The 21,644-nt window shown below is 36.6% G+C and overlaps 1 protein-coding gene across 1 annotated transcript; it reads right to left on the reverse strand.

Moving 5' to 3' along the window:
- Window positions 1-1,695: 1,695 nt before the first annotated feature.
- On the reverse strand, window positions 1,696-20,630 carry LOC5570880 (ELMO domain-containing protein 2). The gene is made up of 2 exons (XM_001659343.2): window positions 19,565-20,630; window positions 1,696-2,215 (listed from the first exon to the last, which is right to left on the reverse strand). Exons 1-2 carry the CDS (start codon window positions 20,102-20,104, stop codon window positions 1,799-1,801), a joined length of 957 nt encoding a protein of 318 aa, XP_001659393.1. The 5' UTR covers window positions 20,105-20,630; the 3' UTR covers window positions 1,696-1,798.
- Between the last annotated feature and the right edge of the window lie 1,014 nt (window positions 20,631-21,644).

The raw sequence follows: 21,644 nt of genomic DNA on the forward strand, positions 1-21,644 counted from the left end.
AAACGTACAGCACTCAGGTGAAAGCTCCGTTAGATCACACACACACAAAATATTAAAGATGAAGGAGTAGCAATTTGGCATTTACGAACAAATAAATATCGTTCATCACGATTGAAAGGATTTTTAGACAAACATGTAGTCGCTACTCATAACATAAAACATAATAATAATAATAATAATAATGAAAAATCATTGATAGGAAATGGCTAAAAGAAAAAAACTATAAATAAATGAATATAGAGCACATAAAATAAACTATTGGCAGGAAAGCACCTTATAATCATTGTCTCATGAAAAAAAAAAAGAAATAAAGTAAAACACCTTCAATAGTAATTGTTTGTTTTATTTGAATATCACAAATTTCAAATGTATTTTATATTGTCAGGTTCCACAGTGTTTATATGGAAATTACTATGGAAAAGGCAAACCTTTTGGGTTCAGTGCTCTAACTTCTCGTCATAATAATCTATGGAAAAGTGAACAAACTCTTCTCATGTGAAATCTTCCCAGCTACAACTTTGCGGAAGACCCCATTTTGATAGGACGTAAGGATAATTTGTTTTTATTGATAACAAAGTCTAAATCATGCTGAGATGCTCATTCAATTACTTTCAGAGCAACACTGCTTTTTTGCAGTAGAACATAGTAGCCTGGATTACTTTGATCTATTCTGCCGTGAATCGCAAGTCAGTCCCATCTGCATTTTGGTCAAAATTGAGTTAAGTTCAGTTTTCAACATACCTTCCAATGCTCTTCAAGCTGCACTAATAAGATAATATGATTTGTTCAGAAAAATTCGGAAAAAAACAGCAAGTCAAATTGTCCCATAATGAAATGTAATCGCATATCAGTCCCACTACAGATTTCCGCACCGTGTCACACAAAAATCAATCGTGTTTGGGTCATTTTTCTCGGAAAGATATCGTAGTGAATAGCAAATTGTGCAAGTTTCATTGAGATATGAACATATTCCAATTCTCTGGAATTTTTTGAATATTCGTATGGAAAACGAGTTTGGAAACTTCACAGGCCATTTTCTCAATGCCTACTTTTTCTATATGGGACTGACTTGTGATTCACGGCAGTATTCTTCCCTGCAGGAGCTCCAGTGTTGCCTGCCGAACAGTTGGTGAAGCATTCCACATGTAAACTTACTTTATGATGATAAATAACAATTTTTCCCGACGTCCAATCAAAATGTGGTCTTCGGCTTTTTTGTAGCTGGAAAGATTTCACATGAGAAGAGTGTATTCACTTCTCCATAGATTATTATGACGAAGAGATAGAGGGGTGATCACAAAAGGTTGGCGTTTTCCATAGTAATCTCCATATAAACTTCAAATGACGTATGCACAGTCAAATTTTCTTCCGAATCATTTTAAACGTTGGAAGAATGCTATTTACCATAGTAAAAATCGTTTAAGCATAGGGGAGCAAAAATTTCAAAATTTGCATCACTCTATTCCACACAAATTTTGTGTCACCTCCTAAAAACACGTTTTTTGTTTTAGTTTACAACTCTGCCGATTTGTAACCGGTTCCAGCACTTCGTGGCAAGCAGTGTGTGGTCTTTCAAAACCTAATAAATAATGTGCCTCGCCATTTTTCGCAAATTTCACGTCAATTTGTCCATGTAATGTTTAGTTTTTCGGTAGTTGTTAAAATCATAAAATAGTTTATGTATAGAAACAATTGTTCACTTTATTGATAATTTTTATAATTGCAGACAACATAAACTAAATCACACTTTTCTATAAATCCTAATTTCAATCTTCATAACCTAAAGCCCGGAAAGCTGTTAAATATTTTCAACTAGCAAGTTCATTTTAAAGCAGCAACTATCGTTAGCGAGCAATTTGCGGATATTTTCCTCAAACTTTTTCTGTATCCAGCTGAAATCCATAATGCTCTTTGGCTTGCATTCCACCCAGTATCGATCGAACTCGAAAAATAAATAGCAATAAAAGTGATGAAACGTTTCGACCGATAATCGGGGCTGATTGTAGAAGTGCGTCCGCGCCACTCCGGATCTAAGCAAGTGATAAGCCATGGATGTGAGGTTGATGCCAACGATAGCCATGAAGTAACCGTGCGTTGGATGGTGTGAGTGCGATAGCAGATGCCGCGCAGCTCCGTTGTACTCGCGGGCGAAGAAGACCAGATTTTCCAGCCCGAGGATGCCCATACCGCGGAAGTCGGTCTTCGGGTCGTCTCCCTGGAACAAAAAGAAAGAGAACATTTCATTCAAAATCCACTAGGCATGTTTAAAAGTTAAGATGGACGGATTAATTTATTTCAATTAATCTATGTCAAAAACAGAATGATAAAATTGTATTGATAGATAATAGGGGTATTCACTTAAAGCTGCGTAAAATTTAATTCTGCGTATCGTTAGCAATGAAATATTTCGCATGAAATATTCCTTTTCAAATGTCAAATGTGAGAATAATGATCTAGTTATCCGTTGAGAACGTCAACCATTCGATTTGAAAGTTGTTGTTCTGACCCAATAAAATGTTTTAGATTTCTCTTTTTAGGTTCATTTTGAAAATTCTAATCATTTAAATACAAGCCTACATCGTCCCGCCTGTTTGTCAAACTGGAGGAGTTTGAAAAATTAAGTTGGCTCATTAAAATTTTACCAGAAACGACCAAGTTACAGTATGATTTGGCCAAATGCACTTTCAGAAATAATTCGAAGGGTACTTGCAGCTAGCTCCGGATCATCGGATATTTTCACTCATCCAAACAAACATTTTTATGGATTGAGAGTTGAACAAGTCACTCTCAAGCATATTAAAGCTGAAAAAACTGAAACTCAATTTCTGATGTACCTTTAGTTGTAATCTGTTGGGAAGAGACAGCTCGATCTGCAGCATTTTGCCTTCAAACGCTATTTGACGTGTCAACCTAACCTAACCTCTTAGAAAATTGTAAAACCAAACCCCGTTCCATACACTTGAGTTTACATATTCACGTTTGAACTACGTTAACAAAATTCTAGACCAAAGTTAATGGACACTTTTGAGATAACGAATATTCCACATGGTAATGCGCTGTACACATTTCAAAATTACTCAGCTTTCCGTATTGGTTATAATTATTTGCCCCAGTTTTCTAATGTCCTTCCTTTAATTCTCAGCAATTTTTCGCAACCGTTCATAAGAAAAACAGGAAAATGATTGTTTGTTCGGAATTTTCTCATTAACATTTGTCATATAAATCAAGGCGCTCTTTGATTGATTAACCATTGGATTTCAAGATTCTGAAACGTTTCGTTGACGCTATATGAAATGTTTAAATAATCAATTTAGTATGACTTACGCAGTGGTTTACGCTGTTAAGTGAATCCCCTTAATAACAGGATTGATAACCAACGCTGTAAACAGTATATTCCCAGTGAACACAAACTCGTATATGATAGTGCATAAGAGTACAAAAGTGGAGGCGATATACGTACATGCGCCATAAGGCTGCATGCAAGTTGTACGTATATCGCCTCCACCTTTGTACTCTTATATACCATCATATACGATGGTGTGTTTACTGGGTTATCGTAAACCCGCTATATTGAACGGACCATCGAGATATAGAACACAAAATCAGTTCCACCAAAGACAAAATAGTACCACTTCTAGTACTACATTCGATCCCTTGGTACTAGTTACACTCGGTATTCAAGTTTGAAAAATTGCAGTACCCTTTCTTCAGCATTCTTGATTTTGCTCCATTACCTCACGTGCCATACAATTTAAGGCAACGTAAAAAAAAGCGAAAAGATCCTGGACCGCCCTAGACGAATCTTCAGCATGGATTCGCTTTATAGGATAAATTATCCTTATCTTCTTCTTGGTTTTACATTATCACTGGGACAGAGCCTGCTTCTCAGCTTTGTGTTCTTATGAGCACTTCCACAGTTATTAACTGAGAGCTTTCTTTGCCAAAGTTGCCATTTTCGCATTCGTATATCGTGTGGCAGGTACGATGATTCTCTCTATGCCCAGGGAAGTCAAGAAAATTTCCATTACAAAAAGATCCTGGACCGACCGGGAATCGAACCCAGACACCTTCAGCATGGCTTTGCTTTGTAGCCGCGGACTCTAACCACTCGGCTAAAGAAGGCCCCTGCCACACGATATACGAATGCGAAAATGGCAACTTTGGCAAAGAAAGCTCTCAGTTAATAACTGTGAAAGTGCTCATAAGAACACTAAGCTGAGAAGCAGGCTCTGTCCCAGTGAGGACGTTAATGCCAAGAAGAAGAAGCTGAAAAATGTTCCCATTTAATAAAATTGAAAACTATTTTTTGCAATTCCGTTGCAAATCAATCAACTTTTCATTGAGAAGTTGGTCAGCACAACGGCCTACTTTTCCTACCAAAAGATTAAGTGCTGAAAAGTGCTACTTTTCAGCACTGTTTTCGGTGCTGAAAAGTAGCACTTTTCGATACTGTTTTGGTAGGCGTCAACCAAATTACCCAGTGTCCCAGTCTCTTCATATCATGCTTATTCTGCACGGCGTGTGAATTGAGACGAGTCGTTCTCACCTCGGGTGACGTGAATCGTATAATCTTAATCAAATGGTAGCGAGTCGACATGTTACCGACTCGTCTTTCCTTACATGCCGCACAGAATAAGCACAATTGCATCTGATTCTTGTGGTTATTCTACGGCTGGCGTAAAGTGAGAATTATCGGTGTCCTATAGTGAGGTGACAATTCTCGACTCGAGCGAAGTGACTTTCCATTTGGTTTTCACGGCGAGTCACTTCACTAGAGTCTACATCCGTTGTGCCATCAGACTCCGACACAGGTTGGCGATTCTAATGTGGGAGCGCATCGTCAGGCATTTGTAGTCAGCTTATGTCTGTGCTTTTTTACCTGTTCATTCCTCTAAAAGGGAACATAGATCTGCATGATACCGATGGGAGCGATAAAATTTGTGACATTCATGGGTACTACTGTGTCACAGCCTACGTGATTGAAAAATACTGAATTGAAACTACGCATGGCTGTACGCCCATGTGGGTTCTCTTGAAATGTTGGTTTGTGCTTTGGGAGCTCATCCAGTTGAAAAGGCATTTTTCGAAATAGCAAAAAATGGTGTATGCAACTCGTTGCAAAACTCGATTTTTTCAGCACTCGTTGTATTTATCCAACTCGGTGAGCCTCGTTGGATAAATGTACAACTCGTGCTGAAAAAATCATCATTTTGCAATTTGTTGGATAAATAACTATTTGCTATCAGTTACAGCAAATTGAAAACTGTTTCTGCTATCATGGAGGGAATTGAGAAACTCGATTGATATTGAAATGAGTCTGCGACAAAATAAATGCTTTATTTTTATATTCTCATAGTGTTTGTACATGTAGCACGAATAAATTTTTAAAATGAAAACATTACCAAAAATTTAAAATGTTAGCAGAAAGAAAACAAAATATGATATCGAATATTTCAATGATATATTGATATCAAATTATGACATCAACTTGATGCTGAAAACAAGATATGTTTTCGACTTGCTCTCTTTTTGATGTTGGACTTTGCTCGGGCAAGTATAGCGACTAAGCTACAGAGAGTGACCGTTTTATCCACCGTTCCAATTCCAACGGAAATCGCGAACCCGCCCCAACAGTTGTTATTCATGGCATTACACCCTTAATAGGACAAAACCTGCTTTTCAGCTGTTTTTAACTAAGAGCTTTCTTTGTCAAAGTTCTCATTTTTGCATTCGTATATCGTATTTGTAATGGTATGTCGATGATATGTTATGTCCTGAGATGTCAAGTAAATTTACATTACGAAAAAATCCTGGGCCGACTTGGAATCTTCAGCATGGCTTCGCTTTGTAGCGGTGGGTGTTACTATTAGGCCAAGAAATTATTCCAGAAATTTATCAAATTTTCGTTATACACATTTTACAGAGACTCTGCCGAAGTTTTTCAGGGATTCTTTCACAATATCATCCAGGGTATTTTTGTTTTGAGGATTCTTCCAATAATAATTCCAGTTACTTATCGAGACAACTTCAAGACTTTCTCAAGCGTCCAGAAGTTTCTTCAGAGATGTTTGCAGGACTTGTATCCTGCAAGAGTTCATCAGTTATTCCTCAAGAAGTTTGGGATTTCCTTTTGAGAAACATCTCCTGTTTTTCTTTCAGGTTTTTTTTTTCTAATTAGAAATCTGAGAAAGAATATTTAAAAGAACCTCTGGACTACTCAATGAAGATATTTTTCAGGGCTGGTATTGCTTCTTGCATTCGTTATTAGATTATTCGACATTTTTTCAAATCTGTCAAAAAGATTCCCACTTATGACTGACAGTTTTATTGACAGTTGATTTGTGTGAATAACAATAACATCGAGTGTTGATATTATCACGTTAGTTTCTATTTGTTTGAATATTTGTTAACCTAAAGCTTTGTTTTATAAACTAACTACTTCTTTTACCACAGCAAGGAATGGCAGCAATAATGCAGGCTGTGAAACAACGCCACGCATCATCCTGCACGGTATATCACGCACTATATGGATATTATTTCTTAGGTCTCTCGAGAGCCAAGCTCGCTTTTATCTATGGGAAGCACCGGTCAACCATAAGCAACTGGATTACCACGTATGAGCAACAAGGATCGTACGGAAGAATTCAGAATAAAACCACCACTCGAAAATTTGGTATAGAAAAACGTCGCTGGCTCGTCGATCTATATAAACAAAAACCACTACTTTATCTGCATGAAGCTGGAAAACTATTCGAAGATCATTTCCGGATGAAGATATCAGCCTCATCCATCTGCCGCATACTCCACAGTGAAGGGTTGACATGGAAGTGTCTTGAAAGACGAGCAATACAAGTTAGGCAAGATGATGTATACAGATTCTTCATGGAGCTGAACTCATTACCATGGGATTACTCGAACCTACTGTTTTTAGATGAAGTCTCTTTTGACAACCGAGGAATGCTTCGTAATAGAGGTTATGCAGAGAAGGGTAAAAGACTAATCTGTCGTGGAGAGTTTGTTCGTAAACCACGAGTGTCCTGTCTATACATGATTGGTCAAGGTGGTATGTTGGAATGCAGCTACACAGAAGGAACATTTACCAGATTGAATTTCTTCCATCATATTCGCCAGTTTGCGCTCCAAAGTGATAAAGTTGAAACATATCCTGGCATACACTCAATTTAGATTCTAGATGGTGCACGGATCCATTGCGACGCGAGCATCATTTCTTACCTGAGATCGTTGGGTATTTACCCGATTTTTTTACCTGCATATACTCCCTTTTACAACCCAATCGAGATCGTTTTCGGAACCATAAAAAGAAGAGCTCAGCAAGACTGCAAAGAAAATGATACTCGTGATTTGAAACTGTTTATTTCTGAAATCATGACTAGTTTCTACTCATACAAAATGGATCGATTGTTTCGAAAATGTGGTTACATAAACGGGGGGAAGTTTGACCTAACTGTTGCTTCTCCGGAAAACATAATCGATCTAGGTTTCGAAGAAAATTCACACAAACGAAAAACAGTTTGATTAGGTTAAAATCAATCATTCATTGTTTTATTTCATTAAAATACATAATTCTTGTCCTTGTTCATAAAACTTAATAAAGCACATACAAACCCAAATTTTTACATGTGATCCATATCCTCCATGTCAATGATTTTTGACTTCAACTCCTGTCCCAGATCGTCTTCCTGAACCTTCACTGCCGTCTCCATGGCATTGATCATTGAATCACTCAGCCTGTCTCGTAATTCCAACGCCTCTAGACGAATCTTGAACATTTTCAGTGAGGTGTTCAAGCTTTCCACATTCGATTCGACTACGTCGAAAACTTGCCGCAATGCAACGACCTCTTCGTGATAACTATTATTCACGCTGTGTGCTACTGATAGTTCTCTTCGAATAGCATTGACATGCAATCCTTCCTTCACACGGAACAGATGTGCAAGATACTGCGGAGGGTGATCCTTGAGTGATTCTCTCAGGTGGGCAGGACGATTGTCCGACATTTCCCCGAAAACCATTTCCCCGAATGCAATTTCCTCGAATGACGTTTTCCCGAATGAACTATTTCCCCGAAAATTATTTTCCCGAATGTACCATTTCCCCGAAAAAAATCGTAATGTAAATGACATACTGAAAGCTATCCATGTTCCTACTGCCAAAAGGTATTCAACGTGTTAGCTGATGTAAGATATGACGAAAACTGATTAATTTGTTATAAAAATCCATGTGTTTAAAGTAACAGATGTTCAAAATAATGTGCCACGATCATTTGGTTTAAAACAACTGATACCCTGATGAAAAATGCGAGCACATGATGGGCAGTTTCATTTGAAGCGGTATCTTTGGAGTATAGATATTTGGCTTATGCACATTTGGACGAATGAACATTCGGCTTTGTTTTGCCTTCTTAGAATAATAGGCTGTTCTTTATATTTATACTGTTCCAATATTCAGCTGATAATCTTAAATTTCCCTTCTTTTAATAATAGGCTGTTCTTTCACATTGTTTCGCATTATTACACAAATATGTCTTATTTGGCCAAACGTCTTCGTGCCATATGTCCACTTGGTTGAACATAATTTTATTACACTTAGTGACTAGCTACAGTGAAACCATGGATCCTTAGAATCTATTATACCTTGCACTACATAATTAAACCTTGAGTCTCCCTTCTAGTCTTTCACCTCCCCCTGACAATCAATATTAGTTTTCCAGATAAAAAAAAATCTTTTTTTTATGTCTTGAATAGAAGCAATTTACCCGAACGTTACTTTTTTCAAATCGTTACTAAATGGGTCATCTAGTCAAAAACGTTAAATACAGAGAACATGTTAGTAAAAAATGAATACTAAAAATGCTAATAATCACTAATTAAACAGTAAAAAAGCCTGTTTGAAAAAAAAAACTTAAAAATAAGTTCAGTAATTAGGAGTAATTAAGTCTTAATGATTTAAGTAGATCGAAAGCATTGGAAATGTTGGATCAAAATATTAGAATCTGTGGTATTCGTTCTCACAATACCATTTGAACTAGTAGCATGTAATTACCAGAAAAAATCTGATTAAAGTTTCAGTAGCTCTGTTAATTTATATTGATATATTTATCTATGAAAAACAACCTTCAAATAAAAGAAGGGCAAATATATGATGAAATCAGTAGCAGCTGCAAGCAGAACAATATCAAACCAGCAAAGCTTTAAAGAACTGCCTACGATGATAAGAAGGTGAGAGTTTTAAAATTATCAACAATGTTGATGACAATGATTATTTGACCAGTAATATAAAGAAGAACAACCTATGTTCAGGGATTGAATCCTGAGAGAATCTCTCACGTATCGCTTTCTGTAACTATCATAACATGCTGCACATTATGAGAGACTGTTTATCGTATACTGCTACAACTTCTCAGATTGGGGGGATAGTAGTGCATGATAAAACCCCTCTAAACATGCTCCAAGCCTGGGGGACACTATTGCTATTGGAAGTTCGTGGATTGTTTATCGTGCCAGTAAAGAAAAACACCTATCCTCAACGATAAACAAGCGAGAAAAATGGATTTTATCATCGCTCTCTCTCTTTGGGGCTCTCGCTCGCTGCTTCGATTTATCAGACTTGTTACACCTTGCGATACAATGACGATCGTGGACCGCAACAGATGGGATGTTTTTCTTTGCTTGCTTTGATCGTGCTTCATACTCAAATGAGAGCGAATTCTGCAATGCCTGCCTATGTTATAAAGAAGGGATTTTCTTAAAATTGAAAACAAGCCTTTTACGTCCTCAGTTGCAGTGCTTATGTTTTAAGAACCACAATCTACTAACGCGGAAATAATGATCGAATGATAGCCTGGACACGGTGTGCTGGACTGTCAAATGCGTCCCAAATCAACTAATGTCGAATTCGTTTTTGAGCCTAGGTTAGAACTGGCGAAACATGGAACTGGTCGCTCTGACTCACAGTTACAACTCCAACCCGATTCAGGTTCGACCGAGCTACAATTTGCTTGACGTTGGTTTGTTTATGTGTTGATCACTGACCCAGTTCCTAAAAACGAAAACGACATTGATGACTTATTCATTCTTTATAAGTTTTCATACAGTGAAGATCGTCTTTGAATCCTGCAAATTGTTTTCAACCATTCAAACTTTATCTAATTATTCTGCGTTTGCCCGTTCAGCTAGATGTCAATAAGATGACAGGTTCGGACAAACAACATTAAGCGTCAGATTTGTTCATCTCTCAAATGTTCTTTCGAAACATTCAATGTATTTTTATTGCGATTCTTAGCATATTGAAATCATCGATTTTCACTCCAAATATCTCATCTTTCGTTTTACGATTCAAATCATTCATAAGAGAATCATTCGTTTGAAGCGATTATCAAGCTTGCTGAATATAGTCTTTCCAATTTTTGTGTGAGCCGTAACGTTTGAGCCTACTCCTCCCTCTCCCTAGAGCGTTACGTATTTTGTGGATGCTACCTTCACAAATATATTTTTAAAAAGATAAAAAATGTCTTTGGAAAAAGCTTTCGGGGAAACGGTACATTCGGGGAAACAGTTCATTCGGGAAAATGGTTTTCGGGAGAAAATCCTTCGGGAAGAAATCATTCGGGGAAATGGTTTTCGGGGAAATGGTTTTCGGGGAAATGTCGGACAATCGGGCAGGACCATTTAGTATGGAGTTAGCCCAAAATGACCATGCCATACCGTGGGCATCCAAATGTTTACCGTGTACTGACCTGAGCTCATCCGTCAGCCCGATTACAGCTTGTGTTGTAGCAGCACCCGAACGATCCCGTTCAGATGGGTCGATTAGGTTCTCCTTCACCGAGCTCCAGACTGTACGATTACTCACAGACAATGAGTACACGTGCAAAAGAACTGTTATTTCCTTGTTTCTCCAACTTTGTAATAGGTTGCTGCTTTCGGTGAGCTTCTCCAGAACGTAGTGCCGACGGCCCGATTGAAACAACACAAACTTGCCAAATTCCTTCTCAGAGAGAGATTCATTTTCCGCCCACACTGGGGAGGTTGTCCCGTCCGCTTTCACATCAAAGATAACCTCTCTATTCAAGTGCTCCTTGGCCAAGTTCCATACCTTACGAATGAAGCTTGTAGTACTATGGGCAGTAACTTGCCAGCGTGCAATATACGATCCGGAAGATTGACCTTTGAATAGGGTCCTAAAGCCCTGTCCCAATTTTAGTGCCAAACGCTTAAGTTTAGGTCAAAAACATATGTTTACTCAATTTTCTAATGTTTTCCGATGGTTGAAGTCCAAAAAACATTGTTTTAAGTTTTTTTTTTTAATTTTGTCACACCCCTTGGTTTAAACTCAAATTTTGGGTGTATTTTGTTTTCCGTGTCCCTTCCGAAATGTCAGAAAGGAACAACCCCGGTGTTAAAAAGTTGAACCCTTGTGGTATTTTTGTCGACTAAGCGAACGTCAAACATGATCTCAAGTGTCAAGGTTCATTTATGGATCCAATTCTTAAATTAAAGTTTTAATATGATATATCCGTTATTTGAGCGGGAAAAATTGCTAAAGTAGTTGCAGTAACATGCTCTTTCGTGTTATTAAATGAAAACAAGATTTCATTAAACATTTTAGGACCCTATTGCCGTTTATATGCTAACAGGACACAACTGAAAAGATCCTTCTCGACATGAATGGAGCATTCGCCATCCTCGGAAATACTGCTCTGTCGGTTTTCACGTGAATGGATAGCGGCACTCGAGTTTTCCAATTCATCCAATGTTTTGTCCAGAGGATCCTCCGGCAGCTGCATACTCCATGCATCCGGCAACTCAAAATCATCCAGATATTCTGCTGCTGGTGCATCCGCATCGCTATCTGTTTCGGTTCCCTCGTTCATGCTGCCCGACCGAAAACGCTTTCTTTCCTATTCAAACAAAATTTAGTCATTATAGTTTTTGTTTAACTCGTTCGTTCTATTTGTAATACTTACAGAGGGATTAGAAAAGCAGTAAAATATAAATTTTCGAAAATGAACTTGAATCAGATCCGAAACACAGTCGGGAAAATACCGATACACAGAACAAAACAAAACAAACAAATGTCAAAAATGTGGTTACAGTGGAGTCTACAAAAATCGACCCATAAGATAGCACTTGCATTTTGCGATTATCATTTACTATCAATTTTATGATTGATAGTAGATATGTTTGCGCTACATTGCTATATTTAAAGAAAACGATAAATGAAAACAATAAAACACATCAATTGAAGCAAAATTTTGAAACAACGAGAATATATACCTCTGTTTATTGTTATATGGCAAATCGCGCTAAATGTGGACTTGACTGTTGACTGGTGAGAACATATTTTGGTGTGACAAAATTTTTTGAGCAGGGGTCATACGGTGGAAAATTTGCAATAGTAGATCTCTAATTAGGGGATTTTTTTTATTTCCGTACAAAGTGGGCCGAAGGGTCTCAGATTTTCATGAAACTTTTTCCACAGGCAGGGCTCATCAATAAATGAATAAAAACAAATTAAGAAAAATTCAGGGTCGCTTATTTTTCCAAAAACTCAGTTGGATTTTTTTTGTTTTCCTCTGACACTACTTACTTTGAAAAATCATAACTCAAGAACGAAGCATCGTAAAAACAAAGTTTTTTTTATGAAAATAAAAGCAAATTTTCTCAGGAAAAAAAAAATTTTAACTGGAAAAAGTTTTCCACAAAATTTTCCACCGTTGAGAAAATTCGTAAAGAAAAGCCGGAAAAAACTATGCTTGTTAACTTGATTTGTTTCACATTTTGAAAAGTTTTGTATGTTTTAGCAGTAAGATGAAGGATGTATCTAGATGTTAAAACATTCAAAAATATAAAAAATGTTAAAGTTATCGAAATTTCTTCTTCTTCTGTCTGGCGTTACGTCCCCACTGGGACAGAGCCTGCTTCTCAGCTTAGTGTTCTTATGAGCACTTCCACAGTTATTAACTGAGAGCTTACTATGCCAATGACCATTTTTGCATGCGTATATCGTGTGGCAGGTACGAATATACTTTATGCCCTGGGATGTCGAGAAAATTTCCAACCCGATCCTCGACCGGTGGGATTCGAACCCACGACCCTCAGCTTGGTCTTGCTGAACAGCTGCGCGTTTACCGCTACGGCTATCTGGGCTATTCTGGGGAATGGATAGAGATGCTAGTATTAGCAAGTCAGCAGAAATTAATAACGCCAAACAATTTTTCGACTGGGCTGTGTCGCAAAAGGTGAAAGACCAAAGATTGGGAATTTATCTATGCAACTGAAAATGACTATTCAGAGGCTGAAAAATTTCTTCAGGAAAGATTGTCTAACCTTGTTCCAATTCCTGGAACAAAAAAATATCATTCATTTATACCAAAAGACGAACGAAACATTTTTGCTAGTGAATTCTCAGATGCACATGAAAACCAAGAAAATACAGCATGCTTTGTTCTTAATAATACAAAGAAACGAAAATCTTCTGGTGTTAGCAACCAAAGACAATCTTCCCGGTTGAAAAAATAGATAGTATTAAGATGAAAATGTATGTTATATACTGAATAGTTGAATATATAAAATTAAATAATAATAATAATAATAATCTTATTTGTTCCATAGAAAAGAAAGAATCCCTTTTCAGTGTAATGAAAAATTGAGGCAGAAACAGTATTTTCAGTTTCAGCGGTGTAATTTTTTATGAAAAATATCATCCATTCCGACATATACTTCGTTAAAACCAATCCCATATATTTTTTTCAGATGTTTTAGAAAATTTGCAATTACTTTGATAAAAAATCTTTGTTTTTCCGATGCTTCGATTGAAATATGGGTTTTCAAAGAAAAGGCTTATATGGTCATTTTCCACAAAATCTCATTTAACTCAAAAACGAAAAAAAAGTACATTTCAAAAATTTCAGCGAATAAAGTTTATGAAATTACCTTCTCAAAAATATATTTTTGAAAATTTTCCACTAATTGGAACATAGTTTTTCCGGCTTTTCTTTACGAATTTTCTTAACGGTGGAAAATTTTGTGGAAAACTGTTTCCAGTTAATATTTTTTTTTATTCCTGAGAAAATTTGCTTTCATTTTCATAAAAAAAAACTGGAGATTTTAATGTAGCAGATTTCCTGAAAACAAACCTCAGGAATTCCAAGAAAATTCCCAAAGTTTTGTTCCAGAGTTCTTAAAAAAATTGTTTTAGGGTGTTTTCCAGAAAATCGTCAAGGATTTCTCACGTAAACTTTTCCAGTTACTCTTCCAGGTTTTTTTTAAACAGATTTCTTCATGAGTTAATGCATGGCTTTTCCAAGATACGTTCCAAAAATTCCTGGCATTATTTTGGGAAATCTATTAAAAATATCCACGAATTCCTCAATTTATTCGACCAGGGGTTCCTCATGTAGTACCCCTAGAATTACAACTAGTGATTTCTCATCCGAGGATTACACTTAGTGCTTTCCAACATTTCTCGATTATGTTGCTTAAGTAAAATCTCCCGGATTCTTCAAAATTTTGTTTAAGGTTTCACAGAAAATACTACAGCAATTATTGCAGTACTTCCTCCGATCATTCCTACATAAAATTCTTATTATTTCCTCTGGTGTTTTCAAGTAGTTTTTTTTAGGAAATCCAATAATGGGATTGATTGTTTTTTTCTATAATTGTTTTTAAAATTTATCTTGAAAGATGTTTAAGACTTTCTTAAGAGTCCAGTAGCTCTATACTAATGTCGAACGTGTTTTAAAAATGGAACTAATGGAGCACGACAAATTTTAGTTTCTGGCCCAATTTTTAAAGTAAATTAAGCGTGCCTATTCTGCGCGGCGTGTGAGGTGACACGAGTCGAATGAGGTGACTCGCTCCCATTTGATTAACATTAGTCGTCTCACGTCACTCGCGGTGAGAGCGAGTCGTCTCGACTCACACGCCGCGCAGAATAAGCACGAAGGTGAAGATGAATCGAAGCCAATCCTCCAATTTTCAAGAGCACGGATCTGGAGAACCAAACATCCGTTTAAGCTGAAAACTTTATCGATTGGTCTCTAGCTGGTGGTGACCAATCGATTAAGTTTTCAGCTGAAACGGGTGTTCGGTTCTCCAGATTTGTGGTTTCGATTCATCTTCACCTTAAAAAAATGTAAAAAACTGGGTGTCCCTAAGGAAGCCAATTGCCTACTAGATATAGTAGTCGAGGGCTTTCTTGGAAAATTCATTAAAGAATTACTTGCAGCGCTTCCTGTAGGAATTTTCGGGAGGAACATCTAGAATAGTTCCTGGACGTATCGTTAGAGAAATTCTTGGTAGAAATAATAAAATCCTGAAAGCCAATTTCGAAGGAAATCTAAAAAATCAGTCGAGGCATTCGTGAAGTAGTTACTGCAGTCAACTCTCCCTTACTCAGACATCATGTATACGCGTTTCACATCAAGAGCTTGAGATCAGCTTGCCATGAGCGCACAAAAATAACCGCGCGCTTGAGCACGTGCTATGGTGAGACACATTTGTTTAGATCTCATGTAGCAATGTACTAGCTCAAACGATCACATCTGCACTGGCTCATGCGTCGTCTCATGAGAAAATCTCAATGTGACAGTACATTTGATACTCGCAGGCGAAGGTTTCAAAGGCAATGAAAAGGGATTAAATTATGGATTGAACTGCCTGTAAGCAGTTTGAAGGACTGACGTGGTTCAACGCGGTTGAGTTTCTAGCATTTGAATTGAAAAACTTGTGCTGGCCACCGAAAAAGCATAGGCATAGCCCAAAGCCGTATGCTTCCGTAGGGTTATTGTACTAGGCAAACATAACTGCATAAAAGTATTCCTAGTAAGCGCATGTGACGAGCCTCACGAGATGTCTCATGAGACTCGCTCACTAGGATATATTTTGTACGTATCTGCATCTCGTGTCTCACATAATCTGTGAGCTGCGATATGGGATATTGCATGGCACACTAGCTCATTTAGGTATACATGCCCTTACTGGATATTTCGTTCTTCGATATCGAGTTAGTAAACCATAGTAAAAGTTGATTTTCAAAGCTTACTCGATGATCCCTTAGATCATAGTTGCACTGGTTTTGTGTTCTGCAACTTGATACTACCCTAACTCTATGGTCCTTTCAATATCGGGTTATGAAGAGTTAACTGTTCTTGAATTCTTCAAGAAATGTCTAAACGAAAATCTAGAATGATACCCTACACATCTTTTTTTTTCTGCTAAAATCAGCATGACCAAGCTGAATTTTTTCAGATTTTTTCTTGTTGAAATTTCAACTCGGTTTGCTGAAGCAATTAGTGCTGAAAAATTTCAACACATTGCTTTGCTGAAGATCGGAAAAAAGTAATCAAAATATTTCTGAATGAGTTGAGCCGAATGCATTCTTGGAGGACTTGGGACTTTCTTGGGAGAAATTTGGAAATAGATCTTTAGAGGAATCCATCAGAATTTTTGAATTTTTTCTTAGGAAAAAAAAAACAGATAGAATTCTGGTAAGTATCTCAAACAAAGAAGCGAATTTCTTAGGAAGTTTGTAAAAGAATTACCAAATAAAAAATACACAATACGAATTTTCAGAGAAATTTTTACAAAAAGTCTTATCTCCTAGTAGGGTTGCGCGACATTGCGCGGTTTGTATGCATTTTGCGGCTTATGGGATCAGGGTGTATATCTTTCGAATTCAATCGTGCAAATATACGTATACACATTAATCTACATGCAAACACAAGCGGATCTGGGTTATTTGGCATAAAGCCATCCGCCATAAAGTCATTTGACATAAAGGACATTTGGCATAATGGTCATTTGGCATTAGTTTTTCATCAAGAACAAGCATCTTTTGAAAGAAAGTACATTATGCCAAATAACCGTTATGCTGATTGGTCATTATGTCAAATGACGCGCTCCCGACACAAGCATACATACCAATATACATGTATCCCTTATTTCACTGTTCTTTTGAGCCTAGGGTTTCTTCACGAGTTGCACTATTATTTGAGGGGCCCAAACGCCAAGGTGTGTACATAAGTAATATATTGATCGGTTTTGAGTTGAATATACTGAAGAAATTTACTTTTACTTTTCTAATGGTATGTTTAGGCATAAAACATAACATAATTCGTAGAGGATTGGCCTCGTTTTTAGCACCCATACAACTTGCATGGAATGAAAATAGCTGCGAAAACCGTCAAACAGGGCTTCTTTTGACAATATTTCCACATTCTTCAACTTTGAGGATTTGTAGCTCTGTGAATAATGGATAGATTTTGATAATTCTTGCGCATATTTAAGTTGTATTTGTAAGTAACCAATGTGCAAAATATAGGGAAAATCCATCAATAAATAAAAAAGTTGCTTGAATAGCGAAAAAAATGTGTCCTTCAAGACAAAAAAGGGGCTACTTTGGACACTTTTAAAAATTAATACGTTCTGATAGTGAAATGATTTTTCATCATAAATTTCAAACTGATTCTATTGATTATCGTTCATTGTGATGTTTTCGAATGTTTTTTTAAAGATATACATAATTTAGAAAATTGTAAAGCTTGAAAAAACTACACATACCTATACGCTATTCATAATTTTTAGTTTGCATGATGATATGTTTACTTCCTTTTAAATGTCAGCTAATAAATAGCGACTTATGCTTGATTGTTCAAGTTGATGCAAACGAATTGTGTAACTACCAAGTACTGCGATGAATGATTAGCTTTGTACAGAAATATTCGTTCTGATTCTTAATGTTATATGAACGATATGTAGAAGAATCTAATTAATTCCTGTAACTAAAAGTAATTTTTATTCCAAATACAATCCATGAAGTATAAGAATAATGATTCACAAGATCATAAACAATAAAAGTTTGCCTTTGTTAGATGCATTTTGGCTCTTAATAGTTGTGAGATGGCATAAGAGTAGTTTATTTTAGCAGTTGAAGGATGCCATTGCTTTGTATAGCAGATTCATGTAAAATATGACTGAACAATATTTTTTAAGGATTATGTTGTAAGTTTACTGTTTATACGAGCTGAAATATATATGTTATACAATTATTTACTTTTCTTAATCCTTTGTTTATTTTTTATTGTGTTGTAAAATATAGAAACCAACAATTTATAATTAAATATGAATCGTAAAATTAAGACATTTGATCATTTATTTTTCTAAAAAAAATAACTTTCACCATAAATTTATCACAAATTTCTTTGAATCATGACGATTCGATAGTTTTGTGATGTTCCCAACAACTTTCCACGATATGTGGAAAATTCGTACAATGTTTACATAGCAAATGTTTTGTAGCTTGTGAATATTTGTTTGGACTTTTTTGATATATTTTCTTGTTTATCCTGTTATTGTTGATGTTGTTCCAAAAAATATTCATGCCTGATTGTTGAACATAAATTGGTTAATAAAAGTGCTGAAGACACAAAATGCCTCAGATTAATATTTATGCTGAAAATAAATCCAAAACGTGAGTGTCCAAAGTAGCCCCCGGAATCAAAAGTAGCCCCGTCTGACGGTAATCGATTTTCTCAAAACTAGGTTTTTGTCACTTACATTCTTTTGCTTCTAACTCCATTACTCATTGCCATTATCACTGATAACATTTTCATTTGTGATTTCCTCCTCTTTTGAACACAGGGTGTTCTTTAGAATTACATTGTTTATATGAAACATCCCGGTACATACCGCAAAATGGTACTGACCGTGAAACGTCGATAGTTAAACCGCGAAATAGTACACCGCGAAGTGGATTACCGCAATCTTTCGAATTCCTGTTTTTTTGTTTCTGTTTGATCTTTTTCCAGGCATGAGGTCCCTTAAGTTCCATTTTCGAATTTGCAGGTATCCTGAACCAGGGATTTTTCCTTAGCAGAGTGGTTAGAGTCCGCGGCTATAAAGCAAAGCCGTGTTGAAGGTATCTTGGTTCGAGTCCCGGTCGGTCCAGGAACTTTTCGTAATGGAAATTTTCTTTGACTTCCCTGGGCATAGAGTATCATCGTACCTGCCGCACGATATACGAATGCAAAAATGGCAACTTTGGCAAAGAAAGCTCTCAGTTAATAACTGTGGAAGTGCTGTTACGCTTCGGCGAGTAGCCGGCTCTGTTCCAGTGGGGACGTTAATGCCAATAAGAAAGCATCCTGAACGAAAATCATAAAAGAATTTGTATGGAAATCCGTAAAAAAAATCAGTGGATGATACTGGATGAACGAATCTTGGGTAATACCTGTAAGAATTTCCAGGCAATTCCCGAAATAATGATGAAATTCCTGGAGAAATCTTGAAAAATCATAAAACAATATCTACCGTAATGAGTCATGGGAAATTCCCAAAGAAATCCTTAGAAGTGTTTTCTGAAAATACTAAATCTGATTTTACATTACTGCGCTGATGGTACTATAACGCTATAATTCGTTATGAAGAGTTCGAACTATTAATTAAAAAATAGTAGCATTTAATTCTCTAACAGTTTTCCTAAAACCCCTTTCCTAAAACTGAATCATGGTATGGATTGTTGATAGCTCTATATATTTGCTTACCTGGAATCCAATGTCCTGCCATTGGTTCGAAATTCTATTTTCTAACGGTTCCTCGTCGCCCATCAATAGCTTCCACAACATAAGCAACTTTTGTTCGTGATCAGGATTCTCAGCATCATACTGCGTGCTCCTAAGTTGCTCCACCAAACAGCAAAGCCTCTTGTAGCTCCAAATTTTCTCTGCACAAACTCCGAACGTCCTCGGGAAATCAACGTGCACCTTAGGATTAATTTTCTTCACCTGAAGCACCGTTCCCACTGCTCGGGTGTGCACCTCTTCCATGAGGAAGTACTCGTCGACATCCCGGTTGACTAGTTCGTTCAGAATCAAAATCATCTGCTTGATTCTCGGTCTTCTGGACAGTTCCAGCGAAGTTTGAACCTTCTTGGTTCGTAGCGCACCCGGAGCACAGCCATAGCAAATCCGTTGCAATTCGCACAGATTGGTGAAACGATGCAAGATCCACTTCAAGAAGGGTCTCGTTATCAGGTAGAAGAAGTTGAACAATTTGAATATCATACGTGAATCAACTGGTAACATTTTGGTGAAGAATTCTAATCCACGTACTTGACTAGCGCTCCGAAGCTTCTAAGTACAATCTATTGAACCAACTGTGTACGAAGTAACATTTCCATGACGACAAACTCTACTAATGCACTCTGGGGCGACAACCACCAAACAGGTGATAAATATTATTCTCTCATGCTAGCACATTGCTTATGAACGAAATAATCGTACACCTTGATATCCTTTCAAATACGCAATGCGCATGACGCATGAACTGCCAAAGTTCTTTCGCCAATATACGGGTTTTCTTTCTTATCTAATAAAATCACTTGTGAATACTTATATTCCACGATTGATTCGTCATAAAGCTTATCACTTCACCCAGGACGTAAAATATGTTGGATGGTTGTTTAGAAACTGATGGTAAAAGAATGACGACAAACTTGATCTATTGGATGGGACTAGATGTGTGATGTAAACGTAGGGAATCTTAGAGAGGCGTACTGGGACTAACTAAATAGGATGAAATTCTTATATGACAAAGACTCGCTCCGTTTTAGCAGTATAATAGTCTGACATTCGCTTTAAACAATTTTTGCTTTGTGTTTCGGAATTGAGATAGTGGTGGTAGAGCAAAACGAGCAGTGAAAATCCGTTCCGAGCACCAGATGGGTCTGGTCGTAATTCATTGAATCATTGGGTTGCAAATTAAAAAACGCTTGAATAAAACATGGCCCTGAATTAATTTATACCTTCAAAATACAACATATATTATGCTTATTAAAAAAAACTAAACTATAGCATATGTTGCGAATTATGCAAATATGTTATTTTCTTAACCCAACTAAAAGTTGCAAAATTGTGTGAATATCCAGATTTCAAAGACAGCAAACACAGGTGAAAATTTCAAGTACATTTGAACGCACTTACATGCAGTTTGGTGTCATTTTGATAAAAATTAACAATTTTTTTTTTCTGTGAGCAGGAAGTATGGAAACGAATTTAATAACGAAAATCAAAGTATTTTTCCAAACAATCAATTATTTTTATATTTTTGTATTTTCCTTCATGCTATTTTAAACGCTACTTTTGATAATTTTGTTTGATCACTTAACGTTTTACATTGAAAATTTTGTTTTTCAAAAATTAATTTTGGCACCTCACATACCGTAAATTCGGGTGAAATTGATCAGTAGGGTGAAATTGATCACTGTGTCACACGATTTGATTTCCCTCTAATAGAGCACAGAAACCATTGCAACCCATGTAAATGAACGTTGTTTGTTTTAACTATTGTCAAATTACATGTTGTGAAGCTTTTTGTGTTAAGGAATGTTTATTTCTATTGAAATAATAGGAAATCCCATCATCGTGTTCTGTGTGGTATTGGCAGGTATCAATAAACTTATAGTTTTAAACAAGGATTTGGGCATGGTGTCAACCTGAAAATTTGTAAGAATGCTTGAAATATATCCCCAAAACGAATTTTATCATCAAAATTCGTACTAATTTGTTCATTTTGTTGTAATAATTGAATTTTTGTATAGATATCATCAAATTCCTTCGGAAATTG

The sequence above is a fragment of the Aedes aegypti genome, chromosome 3 (assembly GCF_002204515.2).
Source record: "Aedes aegypti strain LVP_AGWG chromosome 3, AaegL5.0 Primary Assembly, whole genome shotgun sequence".
In the NCBI taxonomy this organism is placed as follows: Eukaryota; Metazoa; Arthropoda; class Insecta; order Diptera; family Culicidae; genus Aedes; species Aedes aegypti.